Below are 15,532 nucleotides of genomic sequence, written 5' to 3'. Positions count from 1 at the left end.
ACACATACATACAATTAAATAAATAAATTCCAAAATGAAAAATATTTTTTAAAGGTCTCTTGTAAGCAGATGGCGGTAGCACACACCTTCAATCCCAGCACTCAGGAGGCAGAGGCAGGCAATCTCTGAGTTCAAGGCCAGCCTGGTCTACAAAGTGAGTTCCAGGACAGCCAGGACTGTTATACAGAGAAACTCTGTCTCGAAAACAAACAAACAAACAAACAAAACCCCAACCAAACAAAAAACCCAAAAGTGTCTCTTGCAAAGCTGTCCAGTAGTGTCCTTAGCATACTCGGAGCTTTCTGGAAATCAAGCCTGAGGGAGAACTGAAGAATGACTCAGTCCAGAAAAAAGCAGCAGCTGTAGAGCTGCAGTCGGAGTGGAAAGGAACAAGCTAGACGTCAGGAGGGGAGAAGATCATGAGGTCTAAGCTAGACGGAAACCCCACTCTTTTCCACCCACGCCCCAGGAAAAAACCAACAACAAAACAAATGACCCTCTATACTCTGCAAACTATTGCAGCCAGTTTAGTTGTTGGAGTAAAGCTGAGAAACACAAATGAGGAAAGCACGAGGCCTGGGAGAGCTAAGTTTGTTCTGGGATATGAGGAAAAACGAGCAGCTAGAACAACTTCCTAGCTGGCGTGGCGGCTAGGGCTGCAGACTGCAGGGGTGTGAGGGCTACCGCTGCTATCTGTGCGAGATCAGAACGGTCTACACAGCAAGGTCCACTCAACTGAAAAACAAAACCAATTTGCTGGATCAGGTGAAGACCAGTAATTACAAAAGACCGTGAAGAAAGAGATGCAAAAAACCCAGATTTTGGCGACTGAAGAACTCTCTACCTCAGTGCTAAGAACCCTCGCTGCTCTGTTCTTTCAAAGGACCAGGATTCTGTTCCAGCACCCATGCTGGGTGGCTCATAGCTTCAGGAGATCTGCAGTGTTCCAGCATCTGTGGGCACTGCACATGTGTCTCCGCCCCCACCTACATAAAAGGCTTCAGAACTCTGGCCAGCAGACACACACCAAAGGCTTCCAGCCTTACATAAAAAAACGTGAAAAAGGAGTATGCACGTGTTTACGCTCTGAAGACATTGCGTGTCCTTTCGGTTGGAAGAGATCTTCCCCTGCTATCTGTTAAGATTGGGTGATCTCTGAGGCCACATGTAGTCCACGCCTCACCTGAACGTCTACCCTGGCTCTACAATTCCTTCATCATTTGTTGGAGTGGCTGACAGAACTTGGAAACTCTCTCAGCACATCACTAACTCCTAACAACAGGAGCCCACCCAGTCTGGATGGGAGACACACTACAGCATCTGCACCCTCTCTGGGAACTCTTCACACACCTGGGTATGTTCACCAACTGATGGAGGCTTGATTACAAAGGTACAATGGTTCCTAGTTACCACCAAGGGTTCGTGTGACTATTCTCCAGAGACAAAAAGGAGGCAGCATTAAGAAGTAGCAAGACCCTGAAGAGACAGGGTCTAGGATTGAGTTTCTAAGGTCACTGGAGCACCGCCTTCAGAAGGAAATGATATAATGCTTGGAGAATTCTGAGAAGTCTTTTTTGAGGGAGTTGATTTAAAAGTCTAACCCCTGAGTCCTTCTTTGGTATTTTTTCCTTCATGCATGGTAATGTATGTCATCAGACGCAAGATCTGTAAACGTGTTTGCACCACATCCTTGAATCACCACCATGCTATCAGCTAAAGAAATGTGTTTTATGAGCTACTAGCCATGGGTATTTCATAACTGTAACAATGCTCAACTCAGCCTCCAGCCCTTTTCCTTTCCACGAGAAGTCTGGGAGGTGTGGGTGGTGGCACCAAGGCTTTAATCATATAGTTGGTTTCCCAGATAAGCAGTCCTATCCTAAGGGGCTTTTCAAGCGTTACCTCATTCGCATAGACTCAGGTCTATAGAAGGTGCTTGAGTGCTTGTGGTTGCAATAACCTCCTTCCTGGCTTTTATTACAAGAGTTTTATTTAGGACCTCAATCAGTAACACTGGAGGACTGAAATGTCTTTTTAAAAATGACATCACAACTCTTTTACTGTGTGTGAGCTACCACCCATTTCCTCCTCCAAAATAATTAGAAGTAAATTCAATATTTCTAAAATATTTTTTGCTCTGTAAATAATTCAGAAACCAACTCCTCTTTAATACACTAGTAACTTCATCGACTTGCCATCACACACTCTCCCATTATGGTCTTAAACTACTCTTGAGGCCACTCCCCCAAGAACTGGCTCAGCTAAACTAACTTTTGTACTTTGCTTTTACCAAGACGATCTTTGTTTCTGCCATTTCTTTACAATAAAATTCTGATCTCTGGCACACCTTTATAATCCAGGCACTAAGGAGGCAGATGCAGGTAGATCTCTGGGTTCAAAAAAAGCCTGGTCTATGTAGAAAACCTGTTTCAAATCTTAAACAAAAGCAGGATGTGGTGGCACATGTCTTTAATCCCAGCACTTCAGAGGCAGAGGCAGAGGCAGGTGGATCTCTGAGTTTCAGGCTAGCCTGGTCTACAGAGCAAGTTCTATGACAGTCAGGGCAACATAGAGAAACCCTATCTCCAAACAAACAAACGACCCAACCAGACCAAATAAACAACTCACAAACTAAATTTCTAAACCCATAAAACTAAATATTTCCTAACTGAGTAATATTGGTCTCTGAATTCCTATCATGTTTTCTAATTCATTTAACATTTATGTATAACTTCTTTAAATATAAGAACTGTTTTTCAAACAAGCAATTTAAGAGCAGTAAGTGCAGCCGGACTATGGTGGCACAGGCATTTAATCCCAGTACTCGGGAGGCAGAGGCAGGCGGATCTCTGTGAGTTTGAGGTCAGCCTGGACTGACTTCTAGGACAGGCTCCAAAGCTACACAGAAAAACTCTGTCTTGGGGAAAAAAAGAAAAAAAAAAAAGAGCAGTAAGTACATTGAATTGTTTGCATTTCTCAAATTACAGCTAATATATAAATATTACCATAAAACATACTTTCTTAACTGTCTTGTGCCATAATCCCACCCTCCTTAAAATGTGGATAGTTACACATCTACCTCAACAGGCTGGGGGTAGGAACCCAGTTTTTATAGGTAAAGTGCATTGCGGAGGTGCAGAAATAAATTACACCAGTAACCTGAGTTGCAACGCCTGCAGCAGGGAGGGACCCATCCTAGTAATGGTTGGTCAATGGAAATGTGGCTGCCATGATATTCAGACATGTTCGTGTTCAAATCAAAGAACTATGCAACCTGTCTTCCAGTGACAAGTCATTGCCCACTTGCCTGATGTGTGCCATCTGCTGAGCAGGTCTTGGTAGACAACAACAACAACAAAGTGGGAGACTCCCTTTCTGCAGGGAACGCACAATTATTAGGGTAGACAACTCCGTATATTACACAGAAAGGTCTTAACATAGGAGAACACCTAATTCAGCTTGAGAAAGGAGTGGTAGGAACATGAGGCTGCTTCTCAAAGGAATGACTTTAAAGAAAAAGGCAGGAATACCAAAGACCAGGACATGCAAACCACAGAAAAGGTCTTCAGTAATTAAGACTTTAGGGATTAATGTGTCAACAAAAGAGGGATTTGTTTTTCACAGTCTACCTGTCAAAAAGCTTTCAATTTTTGCAAATGAAAGAACTAAGTCTAGGGGCTGGAGAGATGGCTCAGTGGTTAAGAGCATTGCCTGCTCTTCCAAAGGTCCTGAGTTCAATTCCCGGCAACCACATGGTGGCTCACAACCATCTGTAATGAGGTCTGGTGCCCTCTTCTGGCCTGCGGACATACACAAAGACAGAATATTATATACATAATAAATAAATAAATAAATAAATATAAAAAAAAAAAAGAACTAAGTCTAGCCGGGTGGTGGTGGTGCCTTTAATCCCAGCACTCAGGAGGCAGAGGCAGGCAGTTCTCAGAGACTTCTAGTCAGTCTGGTCTACAAAGCGAGTTCCAGGGCAGACGAGGCTGTTACAGAGAAACCCTGTCTTGAAAAACCAAAAACAAAACAATAACAAACAAACAAAGACCTAAGTAAGTCAGTCCAACTATGGAACTATCCTTTTCGGACCCAAGCAGAGTCTTCTTCTTCACTGAGTCCATTATTAACATATGATGGCCAGCACACGAGAGGACCTGAATGGCACTAATATGGCTGAGGAAAGCGGTTGAAGGGGACTGGCCCACTCTCCCAACCTACATGACCCACTACCCTTACCAACACACAGTGCAGGCCCTCACGCCCTGCCTTTGTTTAGCCAGGGTCTCACCTGATCCAGGAGTGATAAGCGGTCCTTCCAATTCTAGCGCTTCATCTTCAGACTGGTCATCTAGCTTTTTCTTTTTTTTCTTTGTGGGATCTCTGGGTTTTTTTAAGAGAGAAAGTTCTTCAGGGTGTCTTATATCTGTTAAGAAATGGATTAAATAAAAGAAGTTAGTACAATAAGTCTAGTTAGTCTATTTTGAGATGTGAATTTGCCATTTCCTTCTATGAATGCAGATGTCAGCATTCTGCCCAACACTGACACCAACAAAAGAGTGACGGATGGCAGGCTAGAAATCCCCAAAAACTACAGTGAGAGAATGTTTGGCTAGCCCACACAAGGCGCTGGATTCCATTCCAGCACTGGAGGGAAAAAAAAGTCTACCCAAAGCACTAATTCATTATTAGCTAACAAGTATAGTGACCGCAGAGCAGACAGAGAATCCACTAGGGCACAGAAGGAAAACCCACTGGGAATGCTGGTTCAAGCCTTTAATCTTAGGAAGGTGGATCCAAGTGACTTCAAGGTCAGCCTGGTTTACATAGCAAGTTCCAAGTCAGTCAGAACACGTCTAAAAAACACTTTCTAAAAGCCAGAAAGAAAATTCTAGAACTTTTCTTCATATACTCATTTTTATTTAAGAATTTATATTATTTGGCATCAACCATTCTCCATGTCGTAAGGTACATGTGGTACACAAAGCATATGTAATAGATTACCTTAACAAACAGGTATTTTCTTTGAACTTTATATGTATGGATATTTTGCCTGCATGTATGTTTGTGCACTGCTTATGGGTGTGAGCCACCATGTGGGTGCTGGGAATTGAACCCTAGTGGTCTGGAAGAACAGTCAGTGCTCTTAGCCTAAAAGCCATTTCTCCAGACTCAGGTAGGTATTTCTTACACATTAGATACAGTATACGCCATGTTCCTGAATTCTAAGACTCAACATTATCCCTCACCCCAAATCAGTGGGACCTCAGTCAACTGCCCCTATAATTGAGAAGAGGGTTGTGTATGTGTGTATGCACACGTCTGTGAGTGCACGTGTAAAGACCAGCGGTCAGTCAACATCAGTTATCTTCTTCTTCAATTGTTCTCTAACCTTTCTCAACATAGTATTTTTACTGACTACTGAGAACTTCACATTATGTACCCCAAACACACTCACTTCCCAGTCCTCCCAAGTCAGCCTGCCATACCTTGTGACTTACCACACCCCCAAAAAAGTTCAATTTGTGTTGTCCATGTACTCACTGGAGCCTGGCCAAACTCCTAGCAGCCAGCCCCTTAAAGAAACTGAGTCCTTCCCTACCTGCACTCATGCCAGAAGCATGAACTGTGGAGAGCTACACTTTAGCATCCTTACCATGACTTTTACGAGTTCTCTTCCATGGCTTCCGGACTAGACTATTACATTTTTGGGGGGTGAGGTTAGGCTAGGGGTTGTCAAAGAAATGCTCTGTCCCTCTTTCTCAACTCTGAGTCTTCAGTCATCCAAACCACTGCAAAAGTAGCTTCTCTGCTCCTTACAGTCAGTGGGTGCATGGACGACGGCCATCCACATGGTCTCCAGCGTTACCATGTGCCACAGACCTCAGCATGGTCTGAGGTGGCAGCACAGATCAAGGATGTCAACATGGCCTCTGGTGCTCTGCCTTAGTTTTTTAAGACAAGGCTCCCACTGAACTTGGGGCTTACTGACTGGCTAGGCTGAGTAGCCAGTGAATCCTCATGACCACCCAATCCAGGTCCCAGCACTGATGATAAAAGTGCATGCCAGCTGGGCGGTGGTGGTGCACACCTTTAATCCCAGCACTTGGAAGGCAGAGGCAGGTGGATCTCTGAGCTCAAGGCCAGCATGGTCTACAGAGTAAGTGCCAGGACAGGCTCCAAAGTTACCAAGAAACCCTGTCCCGAAAAACCAAAAAAAAAAAAAAAAAAAAAAAAAAACCCAAAAAACAAGACCAAACAACAACAAAACAACCCACATTAATTCTTAATGAATTGTGGACCTATGTCCAACAGTGAAACTAGAAGATCCAGGTTGCTTAGAAAGGGTAATGGAGTTTGAAGGAGACAGTCCCTGAAAAGATCCTGTACTTGAACACTTGGGTCCCAGCTGGTGACGCTGTTGGCAGAGGCTGAGGAGCCTTGATGAGGCCTCTTTCACTCTGAGGTGGCACTCACAGAGGGCTTTGAGGGTTTATAGCTTTGCCACTTCCAGTTCACCCTCTGCTTCATGTATGTTAAGATGTTATCAGGTAGCTTCCAGCTCCTACCACCCACCAGGCCTGCTGCTTGCTGCCACAACTCCCTGCATGATAGACTCTTATCCCGCCGGAACTATATGCCAAAATTGGTGCGGGAGAATTGTCTGTATTCTGTCAATCATATTTTAATAAAACGCTGATTGGCCAGGCAGGCAGTATAGGCGGGTCAACCAGACAGGAAGTAGAGGCGGGGCAATGAGAATAGAATAAGGCTAAGGTCCCTCAACCACTCCTGCGCAGACCACTGAAGAGGCAGCATGTAACTTGCCCAGCTGAGAAAGGTATGGAGCCATTATGGCTAACATAGATGAGAATAATGGGTTAATATAAGTTATAAGAGTTAACAAGATGCCTGAGCTAATGGGCCAATCAGTTTATAACCTTATGGAGTCCTGTGTGATTTCTCTATGGGATTTGCTGGTTGTGGGGTACCGGGCGGGACAGAAACCCCAACAAGCTGGCCCTCATGTTACACAAAATAAACACTTTCACCTGTAAGTTGCTTTTGGTCAGCAGAAAAGAAATGAATACACATGCAAGCCCTCCCATCCTCACCCCATAACCTGCCTTTGGGGCTGGAGAAATGGCTCAGCAGTTAAGAGCTCTTGCTGGTCTCTCAAATGACCCACATTTAGCCCCCAGTACCCATACTAGGTGGCTCATAATCACCTATAACTCTAGTTCCTGAAGATCTGATGCTCTCTTCTGGCCTCTGCTAGCACTGGCATACATGTGATACACATACATACATGCAGGAAGATACACAAGAAATAAAAACTCATAAATCTTCCTTTGTAATTCTGGTTCCAGGAGAGCTAATACCCTCTTCTGGCCTCTGAGGGCACTGTATACATTTGGTACAAATGCATGCAAAGCATACATACAAATAAAATAAATTAAAAAAATTAACCAACCTGTTTTTTGAAAGGTACTGTTCAGAAAATAAAGAGAGAAGCAATATATATATTATACCTATATATATATATATATATATATATATATAGGTATAAAATATTGCAAGCATATCTCTAAGACTTATATTCAAAATATGTGAATATATATATTTCCAGAATAAGGCCACTGGGCTAAAGAGTGGGACAAGTTCTTCATCAAAGAATGGCCCAGAAGTACATGAAAAGATAATGAATTACCACCCATCAAAGAAATGTGAATTAAACTATACCCGCCAAAGCAAGGCACCTTCAAAAACACACAGGTTGGGAAGGACGACATAGGAGGAGGGGCCGTGTGCAGCTCTCACATGTGCAGCTGGAATGGGGAAGGAGAGAATATGTGGAATTGGTCTTCGGTTTCTTACAGTCTAAACGTGCAGCTAACACACAACTTGGATATTCTCCCGTCTACCCAAGAAAATGACAATCATGAACACAGCAGCTTTATTCACAACATCCAAACTGCGAGTGATTCACACAGATAAAGTGAAATGTGAAATCTGCCCATCACTGGAAACAAGGCACATACAATAGAGCCCGTTCATCAGCAGAAATAACAACCTATTGACACATATAATAAAGTGAATGAATCTAAAGTAAGTGAAAGAAGCTAATTTAAAAGAAGAAAATTTGTGATTAAAATCTTCGATTCCACCAATAAAGTTCCACAGAATGCCAACAAATCTCAGTGAGGAAATCTGAGAGAAGATGGAGATACGCTGAAGCAGGAGGATGGCAAGTTTAGGTTGGCCTGAGCTTTAGGGTGAGTTCCTGAATAAGACCCTCTCAAAAAACCAAACCAAACACTTCAAAGTTTTACATTTTAAATGGGTACAGACAGTTCTATGGTGGCGGCATCACAATCTACTTAATTAAAAAAAATAAATAAAGGGTCAGATAAATAAAATAGGAATGCAGGCTTTTAATCTCAGCACTGAGGAGACAGAGAGCTTTGTGAGTTCAAGATCAGCCTGGTTTACATAGTGTGTTCCAGGCCCTCCAGAGTCACCTAGTGACGCCCTGCCTTAAAAATGAAAAGGCAAAGTACAGAGAGATGGAAAGGCCAAAAAATAAAGAAGAGGGCAGAGAGCAAAAGAGAGCAGGCTGTGACAGACTGCTCAATAGCAGTACCCTGGTCTTACTACTCGTGGCAGTCTTCCAGCTTCAGGGGTTCACAAGATTGTAATCTTTGACCAATTAGGATGATTCAGGAAGCTCTTTATTTCTAGGAAACAATACACTAAGATCTATCATCTGGCCAAAGGACTGAAAGACACAATTTTTTTCCCTTTTATTTTAAGACACAATTTTTTAATTTAAGGTTTATTTGTTAAATATAGTGTTTTGTCTGCATACTTGCCTGCGTGCCAGAAGAGGGCATCATATTTCATCATAGATGGTGGTGAGTCACCACGTGGTTGCTGGGGATTGAAATCAGAACCCCTAAAAGAGCAGTCTATACTTTTAACCTCAGAGCCATCTTTCCAACCCGAGAGACACATTTTAAGGTAAGAAAGACACAGCCAAATTAGCTGAATTCAAACCCCAGATCCATGTTCACTGGAACTCAGGGAGGTTACCCAGCCTGCCAGAATCTGGGCTTTCTTTATCAACTGCTATAAAAATTAAGGGACAAGAACTGTTTTCTCTTAAGACATTTTACAAGCCTCTTTTTGTCCATGAGATACACATTCCACAACCCCAATGGAATTCAGGTACCTTACTGCCAGCACAGTATCTCTTGCCCTGAGACCACGAAGACAAAGGCTAAATGCGAACTGTGACAGCCGACCTGGAACCTTGATGCTCCTGGCTGACTGGGGGAAGGGTGTATAGAGAGAGCAGACACACCGTACAAAGGTGACACAGTGAGACTGACTGCGCAGCTCAGAGGGTACAAAAATTACAGCTGTCAATTTCTGGAATTTTCTGTTAGATAATATAGAATTGGGTCTGACAACTGGTAAATGGAATCTTGGGAAGTGAAAACACAGACAACGTGGGACAATCACCTCATATGATGTTTCCTTCTAATTGTAAAAAAATAGTCGTGGTAAAAATTAAAAATAGAAAAAAGTATGATTTATGTTTTCTTTCCTTTATCTTTTCTTTAAGACGAGATCTTGCTATGTACCCTGACTGTCCTAGAACTCAGTATGTGTAGCCCAGGCTGGCCTTGAACACAGAGACCCGCCTGCCTCTGCCTCCTTTAAAATCTTATTGAAGCACAACTATGCAGTAACTATACGGTATTCTCTGTAAATATAAAGACCATTTCTTTTAATACTGATGCCACTATAAAGAATAAATCTGTCAACAACCATTTTAATCTTTTCCATACAACATTTCATCTGAAATTCATATTTGTGAATTATTGGATTACTACCAGAGCCCATGATGATTCTATGGCAAAAGTGAGACAAGAAGGCATGTATCTTATTCTCTGTATGTAGCTGAGGATGACCTTCACGCCAGGTCTTCCTGCATCCGTTACCTTCCAAGGGCTGGATGATGACAGGGATAACAGCTACTTGTTAACTTGACATAATTTAAAATTACTCTGGTTTCTCTTCAGATCGCATACTTTTTTTTCCGGTCTCTTTAAAATTACCTGCAAAGAGGATCTCAATGAATGACTGTCTAGATCAGGTTGGCCTATGGATATGTCTGTGGGGGATTGTTACAATTGACAAGGAAAGACCCGGCCCACTGTGGGCAGCACCATTCTCTGGATTGGGGTCCTGGAATGTCTTATCTGATAGGGACTTAGTACCTAGAATCTATAAAACAAAACAAAACAATAACAACAAAAAAATTTAAAACAGTAAATGCCTCCCTTAAATCATCCAGTCAAAATGGGCAAATGAAATCCGTAGAAGACATACAGAGAGTGGAGAGGGGGCTCTGTGGTTAAGAGCACTGGCAGCTCTTCTGGAGGGCCTGGTTTGATTTCCAGCACCCACACGGCAGCTCACAACCACCTGTAACTCCAGCTCCAAGGGATCCATTGCCCTCTTATGACTTCCATGGACATTGCACACATGGAGTACATGGACATACACAAAGACAAATCATACACATAAAATAAAAATGAAGATTAAAAAATTCTGAAGGAGAAATAGAGAACCAATAAATATTTTTTAAAAACATTTAACATAGTGGTCAAAGAAATGCAAACAAAAACTACATTGAAGCCTGGGCAGTGGTGGCCCATGCCTTTAATCCCAGCACTTGGGAGGCATAGGCAGGCAAATCTCTGTGAGTTCAAGGCCACCCTGGTGTAAAGAGTTCCAGGACAGTTAAAGCTGTTGCACAGAGAAACCCTGTCTTGAAAAACAAAACAAGACAATAATAATAATAATAATAATAATAATAATAATAATAATAATAATAATAATAATAAAGCTGGTTGGTGGTGGCTCACACTTTTAATCCTAGAATTCAAGAGGTAGAAACAGATGGATGACTATAAGTTCGAGGTCAGTGTGGTCTATAGAGAGAGTTCTAGGACAGTAAAGGCTACCCAGAGAAACCCTGTCTCAAAAAACCAAATCAAACCAAACCAACCAAACAAAAAACCAAACCCTACATTGAAATCCAATCTCACCCCAGTGAGAAAGACTATCATCAAAAACCAATGTGGGGCTAGAGAGATGGCTAGCAATTAAAGAGTACTGGGTGCTCTTCCAGAGGACCTAGGTTCAATTCCCAGCACCCACATGGCAGCTCATAACTGTCTATATAAATCCAATCCTAGGGGATCTAATACCCTCTCTAGCTTCCTCATGGTGCACACATGATGCAGGGAAACACATCCACAAAATAAAATAAAATAAAAATAATTGAAAGAAGAGGACCCTTATTACTACTGGTAAGTGTGAACCAGTACAGCCACTATGGAAATCTGTGTGGTGCTTTCTCTGAAAACTGAAAATAGAGTTACCATCCTGACCCAGCTGTAACAGACCTGGGTATATACTCACAGGGTCTTTTAGTAAGTCAGCATGCCACAGGGATGCCTGGACATCTATGTTTACTGCTACACTATTCATTACAGCTGAGATTTGGAACTAGTCTAGATAATCACTAGGTGAATGGATAAAGAAATTGTGATATATAAACACAACAGAATTCCATTCTGCTATAAAAAATAAAATTAAGGTCATTTTCAGGAAATTGAATGGAACCATGCTAAGTGAAATAAGCCAACTGAAGACACATATTCTGTGTTTTCTTTCATAATCAATATCTCTGTATTTATATACATATATATGAATGATATATAAACACATACATACAGATGTGTGGTGAACATGAAAACAGAAGAGGAATATGTGAGAGAAAGAAGAAACTAAAAGAAAGTGGGAGGGGTGGCTGGAGATGGCTCAGTGGTTAAGAGCACTGCCTGCTCTTTGAAAGGTCCCGAGTTCAATTCCCGGCAACCACATGGTGGCTCAGAACCATCTGTAATGAGGTCTGGTGCCCTCTTCTGGCCTACAGAGATACACACAAACAGAATATTGTATACATAATAAATAAATAAATATTTTTTAAAAAAAGAAAGTGGGAGCGGAGATAAGGTAACAGGGAAGGAAAAAATAAACACTGCATTTAGTGAAATCTAGATTTAGCAATACGGGCACACTCATAAATGCACGTGTGTGCGTGTGTATAAAGTCATGAAAATAAAAGGAAGAGATTATTTGGGGAGAAGAAACAAGGGTCAGCAATGGGGTGGAATGTGAGTAAAGGACAATAATACACATGTAGGAAAATGTCATATGAAGTCCAGTATTTTGTACAACTAGCAATACCAATGAAAAGAATATAGCATATTTCAGCTACATAACTACAAAGCAAGGTTTTGTTTTGATTTTTTCCCCTTTTTGAGCTAGGGTCTCTCTCACTATGTAGCCTCCCTCACTGGCTAGACTGGAACTATGTGGACCAGGCTAGCCTTGAGCCCATAGTGATCAGCCTGCCTCTGTTTCTGAGTGCTGCGATTAAAGGTGAGCACCATGGCTGGCTCTTCATTCTTACAGTTTCAAGATGTAGCATTAACTCGCCCTTACATGTGAGCTTTGGATCTGATGTATCACTAGTACTACTGGGTATGTTTAGACACCCAAATGTATTTCAAAACAACTTTCTGATCTGTACTTACCTGATTACTTACTACAAATGATTCATCATTATTTCCCAGACTACTTTTCCTTTTCTCATATGAACATGTGGTATATATATATATATGTGTGTGTGTGTGTGTGTGTGTGCTCATATGTGTGTGGTCATGCATGGTGTGTGCATATGCATGTGGAGGTCCTAGGCTTGTGTTGGGAATCTTCTTCCGCCATTTTTCTACCTTATTTATTGAAGGAGAGTCTCTACATCATTAGCCAGTTTGCTTCAGACCTCTGGCCTCTGCCTTCCCAGTCTCGCATAGGTCATTCACCAGGCCCGCCCAGAATGCAGAGGGGTTCTGCAGATCCAGAACTCTAGACCTCTTGCTGGTGCAGCAAGTACTTTCCACTGCTGAGCTATGTTCACAGCCCCACTCGGTTTTTAACATCTGAGACCTTCTATGGTAGTCACTCTTGATGGTCACTTTGACTGGCTAGAGAGACTAGTTGTGGTTTGAAAGAAAATGTCCCCCAAAGGAAGAGGCACTGTTAGGAGGTGTGGCTTTGCTGGAGTAGGTGTGGCCTTCTGGGAGGAAGTGTGTTACTATGAGGTCTCTTGCTTAAGCTTTGCTCAGTGTCCCAGTCTATTTCTGGTTGACTTCTGATCAAGACGTCACCAGCCCCATGTCTGCACGTTGCTACACTCCCCATCATGATAACAGACTGAACCTCTGAAACTGTAAGCAACCCGCCCCAACCCAATTAAATGTTTACTTTTATACGCCCTGCCATGTTCAAGGGGCCTCTTCACTGCAGTAGACAGACACGAGTAGAGCACTCTGCTCTGTGTGTCTGTGTATGAGGACATCTATGGGGAGGACTAACTAAGGAGGAACTAGCTGCCCAGAGGTGATGGCACCATCCCACAGCCTGGGGCCTGAGTAGAATGAGAAAAATGAGAAGAAAAGTCCACTACACAGGCTTCATAGTGCTCGACATGTGATCCACTCTGCTCCACCATGGATGAAATCTCTAAAACTGAGCTTTCTTCCCTTTAAGCTGTTTCTCTTGGGTAAGTATCACAGTCACAGTGACATTAATACACACAAATACTTAGGAACTGCACAATTCTCAGGGCACCCTTGAATTTAAGTGCCATTGCTACCATGTCTGGAGAAGAGAAGAAAACTCCAAGCTGAGCTGGAGAGATGGTTCAGCAGTTAAGATCATGCACTGCTCTTGCAGAGGACCCAAGTCCAGTTCCCGCATCCACATGAAGCAGCTCATATCACCCTTAACTCCACTTCCAGGGCAATCTGACACCTCTGGCCTCTGAGGGAACCTGTACTCATATGCTCATACCCTAAACAGATAGACAGTACACATAATTAAAAACATTAACTCTTGCCGGGAGGTGGTGGCGCACGTCTTTAAATCTCAGCACTCAGGAGGCAGAGGCAGGTGGATCTCCATGAGATCGAGACCAGCCTGGTCTACAAGAGCTAGTTCCAGGACAGGGTCCAAAGCTACAGAGAAACCCTGTCTTGAAAAACCAAAATACTCTTTTAAACATGAAATTTCAAGTTTGTACCATACTTCAGTACCGGGGGCAGACTGTTGGTGGTGGCAACCCCCCCCCCACGGTTGTTTTCCCTTAGAGAAATTACACTAGTTATGGTAAAAATAAATTCAAAATATTGGAGGACACGAAATGAGTCACGGCTGAGCTGTGACACTTTCCACCACCTCTCTGTGTCACCGTCCAGCTGGGCGAGGGAGTCAAGTGCGTCATCCAAAGTCTTCTCAAGTGTCTCTGGAGTGTCCCTTAGGTCCTGACAAGTTCTGCACTGCACAGTCATACACTGATACTTTTGTTCCTAAGTCATTTCCTGTCCAGCTCATAAGTCAGCTATGAATGTAACTGAAACAACAGCAAAAAAATACTATTAACTAACTTTTCAGTCTGCCGTAAGCAGACACGAGGCTCTTAACTAGCTGGGTAATGCAAACTGCTTACCACGTCAATGTAGTAAACTGCACACTTGGGGACCTTGCTCTCCGGCATTTTCAGGTACTCAGAACTCCCTATAGCTCATTCTTAGAAAAGTTGTTTGTTCTTTGTTTTTTCAAGACAGGGTTTCTCTGTGTAGCCCTGGCTGTCCTGGAACTCGCTCTGTAGACCAGCTGTCCTCAAACTCAGAGGTCCACCTGCCTGCCTCTAACTCCCAAATGCTGGGATGAAAGGCGTGCATCACCACCAGGCTCTATTCCTACTCCTACAGTAACTAGAAGTTTAGAGGAGCTCATCTCATTTTCCTGGTGACTGACAGTCCCATCCTCGATCTGCACCAGCCATCGGCTGCACATGAAACATGACTATGTGATTTTCATTCTATTGTAACTATCTGGTATCCTCATACAAATATACAAACATATAGAGAAAACACCAATGCACATAAAGTAAAAATAAATTTTTAAGAAATAATCTAAATTAAGAAAAAGAGTGGGGCTAGAGAACAATATAGCACTACAAGACACGAAAATGTCAGACATAAAACATGCTATCTCACTGAATAACATTATTGTGTTCATGTATATCACATGTGTACATATACATACATATATAGAATTAGAGGGGTCTAGGGATAGAAGAGCTAAGAAATGAGCATGCAGAAGGGTGTATAAGGGAAATAATTTTAGATTTTCTTTGAAGAAACCGTTTCTGGTTAAATTAATATATATAATATGTCTATGTGCTTGTTTTTACTTTTCCAAAGGTGTGTGTGTGTGTGTGTGTGTGTGTGTGTGTGTGTGTGTGTGTGGTGGAGGGAGAGCCACAACAGCAGACAAGAATGTCAGAAAGTAGATATGATGGGACACACATAATCTTGGC

General features: G+C 42.4%; 1 protein-coding gene across 6 annotated transcripts in view; it reads right to left on the bottom strand.

Moving 5' to 3' along the window:
• Window positions 1-15,532, bottom strand: part of Fermt2 (FERM domain containing kindlin 2) — a 79,115-nt gene that overhangs the window by 22,200 nt on the left and 41,383 nt on the right. For all 6 annotated transcript variants that reach the window (XM_085698468.2, XM_085698469.2, XM_085698470.2 and 3 more), the window contains exon 4: window positions 4,298-4,432. In XM_085698468.2, the coding sequence (XP_085554594.1) occupies window positions 4,298-4,432 (135 nt within the window). The remainder of the gene's footprint in view (window positions 1-4,297; window positions 4,433-15,532) is intronic.

The sequence above is a fragment of the Myodes glareolus genome, chromosome 12, assembly GCF_982192425.1.
Source record: "Myodes glareolus chromosome 12, mMyoGla1.1, whole genome shotgun sequence".
In the NCBI taxonomy this organism is placed as follows: domain Eukaryota; kingdom Metazoa; phylum Chordata; class Mammalia; order Rodentia; family Cricetidae; genus Myodes; species Myodes glareolus.
The sequence above is the reverse complement of the archived record's forward strand: the minus strand, read 5'-3'. Positions and strand labels throughout refer to the sequence as shown.